Source organism: Eriocheir sinensis, chromosome 25 (assembly GCF_024679095.1).
Source record: "Eriocheir sinensis breed Jianghai 21 chromosome 25, ASM2467909v1, whole genome shotgun sequence".
Lineage (NCBI taxonomy): Eukaryota > Metazoa > Arthropoda > Malacostraca > Decapoda > Varunidae > Eriocheir > Eriocheir sinensis.
In genome coordinates, this window is record NC_066533.1 from 7,143,303 (window position 1) to 7,147,392 (window position 4,090).

The 4,090-nt window shown below is 50.1% G+C and overlaps 1 protein-coding gene across 1 annotated transcript; it reads right to left on the reverse strand.

Moving 5' to 3' along the window:
* Positions 1 to 344: 344 nt before the first annotated feature.
* LOC127003626 (uncharacterized) lies at positions 345 to 1,559 on the reverse strand. The gene is made up of 2 exons (XM_050870533.1): positions 1,548 to 1,559; positions 345 to 1,408 (listed from the first exon to the last, which is right to left on the reverse strand). Exons 1-2 carry the CDS (start codon positions 1,557 to 1,559, stop codon positions 497 to 499), a joined length of 924 nt encoding a protein of 307 aa, XP_050726490.1. The 3' UTR covers positions 345 to 496.
* Between the last annotated feature and the right edge of the window lie 2,531 nt (positions 1,560 to 4,090).

Consider the following 4,090-nt stretch of genomic DNA (forward strand, 5'->3'; position numbering starts at 1 on the left):
ACTGTTTCCCTCGCTCCCTCCTCTTACCCCCTTATCTCACCCCCCCCCTCTCTCCCCCTCCCTCCAAGACAATGATCTGCTTCCCATTTTCTATAATTTGTTGGTCGCGTTCCGCCCTGGCTGGTCGTGTAAAAACAGGTCGTTGGGTGATGTTTATTGAGATTGCTTGTGAACGTGTAGGGTGTGTTTAGCGTTTTAGAAGCAGGTTAAGGTTGTTGTTTTTTTATTTTATCTGGACGTATCGGTGTTATGTATTTTAGGTGTATGTTTGTGACTCTCTCTCTCTCTCTCTCTCTCTCTCTCTCTCTCTCTCTCTCTCTCTCTCAGGAAGTTAGAATCACACAGTCTTGTCTCAACTTTATTTCTGTGCCAGCGCGCCGCCAGTGACCGGAGCCACGGGCGGCGCGGCAACAACAACAACAATCTAACAGGAGTGACGCCTAAGGTGGGGACGAGAGCGTGTCGCCAGGGGGCCCCGCGAGCTGCCCCACACGCCTCAGGGCTGAGAGTAAACACCTGATGGGGGAGACGCGGTGGGAGTGCTGTACTGCCCGCCGCCGATGCCGCCGCCGATACCGCCCCCGATGCCACCTCCGATACCGCCGCTGCCGCCGTAACCTCCTGCACCGCCACCGATGCCACCGCCAATGCCGCCGCCGATACCACCGCCAATGCCGCCACCGATACCACCTCCGATACCGCCGCTGCCGCCGTAACCTCCTGCACCGCCGCCGATACCACCGCCAATTCCACCGCCGACGCCGCCACCGAACCCGCCACCACCGCTGACGAGTTCGCCGCTGCCCTGGGAAGCCTTGCTGAGGGCGGACTGCAGGTCGCCGCCGGTGGGCAGAGACGGGTTTTCTCCCTCGGCGTAGTTGACGAAGAAGATCTCCGGCGCCTGCTGCTCGGGGGCGGGTACTTCGATCACCTGCTGGTCATCCTGAGGCCGCTTGCTGAGCAGGTACACAACGTTCTTCTGCTGTGGTGGCGGCACCACGATGGGCTTCTGTCCCGTGAGGCTGTCCGGTGAGTGGATGAAGATGACGTTGTGCTCCACACGGGGCGCTGGCACATAGGGGGCCGGGCCCGTGATGGGCGCCAGCTCGGGGGCTCGGTACACGTACAGGTTGCGCGTCACCTTCGGCGTGACGCAGCTGCCGTCCACGTGACGCACCTGACCAGCCCCGCAGGATGATCCTCCGCCATAGCCTCCTCCTCCGCTGGAGCCTCCTCCTCCACCATAGCCTCCACCACCACCGGAGCCTCCTCCGAAGCCGCCTCCGAAGCCGCCTCCTCCGCCGAATCCTCCGCCAGAGCCGCCATGAGTGAAGCCAGAGCCGGAGGGCGCGCCGCTACCATAGCCTGTCTCACTGGCCACCGCCACGACCAATGAGGTGAAGACAACCTGTGGGAGAACGGTATAAAGACACAAGTGCGGACAGGAGCAGTAACAATCATCAGTAAGTCATGAAGAGCGGCCACTGGTCAGCAAGGACCTGCCATGTTTGAGGCCGATGGCTGGGGCAGAGCAGGCAAGCACTCACCAGGAGCTTCATGGTGAACTGTTGTGTCAGGCTCAGAGCACCATCCGTATATATACAGCTCAGGCGGCCACTCTCGCCGCTCTGGACTACTCCGACACCGGCGTGACGTCATCCCGCTCGAGGGGGCGTTTCTCCCTTCTACCTGAACCATCTCTGCAAACTAAGTGACCTCTCTCTTTCCCCTCCGCTGCTCTTCCCCCCCAAGCTGTCTATAATGACCCCCACCTCCCAGCATCCCCGGCACACACGGGGCCGCGGCGCCCGTCCACCTGTTCACACATTCATCAGGTGCCAAGGTGACGAAAGTAAAGCGGCGACTCTTTCCGAGGAGCACGAAGCCAATTTCCTCTTAATGCTGTCATGTTGCCCACGGACGTGGCGCGCGTGCACACACACACACACACACACACACACACACACACAATATATACTAATCCCTTTTTCGTCCTCTCCTTTCACCTTCTTTCACCGTTAAACCACTGTCATGCTCCACGGCCTCGTCTTTGCTCCTCACCTTGACAAATACACACACACACACACACACACACACACACACACACACACACACACACACACACACACACACACACACACACACACAAATAGAGTCTTGAGATTTACTTTTACCACATTCCACGGAACCTTATCCTTTACAAACCCTCAACTCAATTGACAAAAAAATGTAGAGGCTTATTCCTCTCTCTCTCTCTCTCTCTCTCTCTCTCTCTCTCTCTCTCTCTCTCTCTCTCTCTCTCTCTCTCTCTCTCTCTCTCTCTCTCTCTCTCTCTCTCTCTCTCTCGCCTTATAAGTACACCCCAGAAACACAGTAAAAGCATCCTATTTGATGAACCCAGCGATAACAAAAAAAAAACAACAAAAAAAAAATGGTACGGGTAGAATTTAAACTTTTTTCTTTTTCATCCCTGGGAACGGAAATCTTATGTTTACTGTTTGCTGAGAGGGACCGACAGGCTGACGTAGAGGCTTTGGATCATAAGTTCACTCATGTTACGATTTTCTTTTGTTTTGCTTTACTAAGAAGGTTCGACAGGCTCGCTTTGTACTTTTCATCCACTGGTATTCAAATTCCTAATATTTTACTTTGTTATTGTTTAAGAAAGGATCGAGAGACAGACTTTAAGGTATTTGATCCTCCTTTCAGCGCTTGCTAAACAACTTGATTTTATTTTGATTTACTATCACCTAAGAAAGGACTGAGACACCGTTACGTAAAAAGGAAAAAAAAATATAAGGTTTAAAATCCTGTTATTCCTGGGTATAACTTTTTGTTTTGCTTTTGCAAGAAACTTCGAGAGGTTGTCTTTAAGGGCTTCGGTTCGTTCTTTCCTATATTGCTAAACAACTTTCCTTTATTGTTTTAATGTTACCCAAGGAAGGATTAAATGGATGAGGGTTTCGATTCTCTTCATCTCTTGGTATACGATGTTCTTATATTTTGATTTGATATTCACTAAGAAAGGACCGAGAGACCGAATATTAGGTTCTGCATCGTATCATCCCTTGGTGTATTACTGTCCTACATTTTAATTCAACATTTACATAAAACAAAGAATCGACAGGCTGACTTTAAGAATTCAACCCCTCCCATCCCTTGGTTTGCGACTTTCATTATTTTACTATTGGCGAAGAGGAATTGACAGAACGCCTTTCTCCCACCTTAAGCCACCTCCGATGCCTTCCCTTCCCACGAGCAAGGAGACGAAGCACTATTACCTTCGCACAATGGAGCCACCTGCCCGTAACACAGGTAGGTAAGGGGGATCTGCTCAGGTACATCCGCGACTTATTTGGTACTACCTGCACGTTGACGCTAATCTAGTGTGTGTGTGTGTGTGTGTGTGTGTTGCCCTTCTCCCATTTGCACGCACACCTGACTGTCGAAAAGCGCAATGTTATGTGTATTGGGGCTTATGTGTGTTATTATGTATATTGTGGATGAATGTAACACGAAGAAAATACGAAGAAAAATAGTGTTGATAGGTTACTGTGTTATACGTGGTTCTTTGTATGCACGTAGAGACTGAAGATGATGATGATGATGATGATGATGATGATGATGATGACGACCAGGTTACTCACAAGTGCGGAACGGAAAGAGAGAAGAATGTATCACTCCTCGAAGGTTCATAAGAAGTGAACCCAAGAGTCGAGACCCAAAACATGAACCCCCGACACTTACTAAAGCCCGAATTCTTAAACGTATCGTCACCTTGGTTCGCCTGTTTGAAAAGCCTCTCGTAGAAGTTGATGTGGTTTGGGGGTTTTCATGACTGTTTTGTGATTCTAGTGATGTATTTACTTTCAAGAAGAGTGTATCAAGACACCTCTCCACCCGAAATTGACCTCTCTTTTGGCTACTCTTTAATTTTATCTTTTATAGGAGCGGCGAGTAGCGGCCTTTTTTTTTTTTTGTTGTTGTTGTTGTTGTTCTCTTTTTATCGCCCTTGAGTCGTGTCCTCTGATGTAAAAAAAAAAAAAAAACGGAAAAAAAACGACTTCTGCACTTTGAACGGGAAAATAAC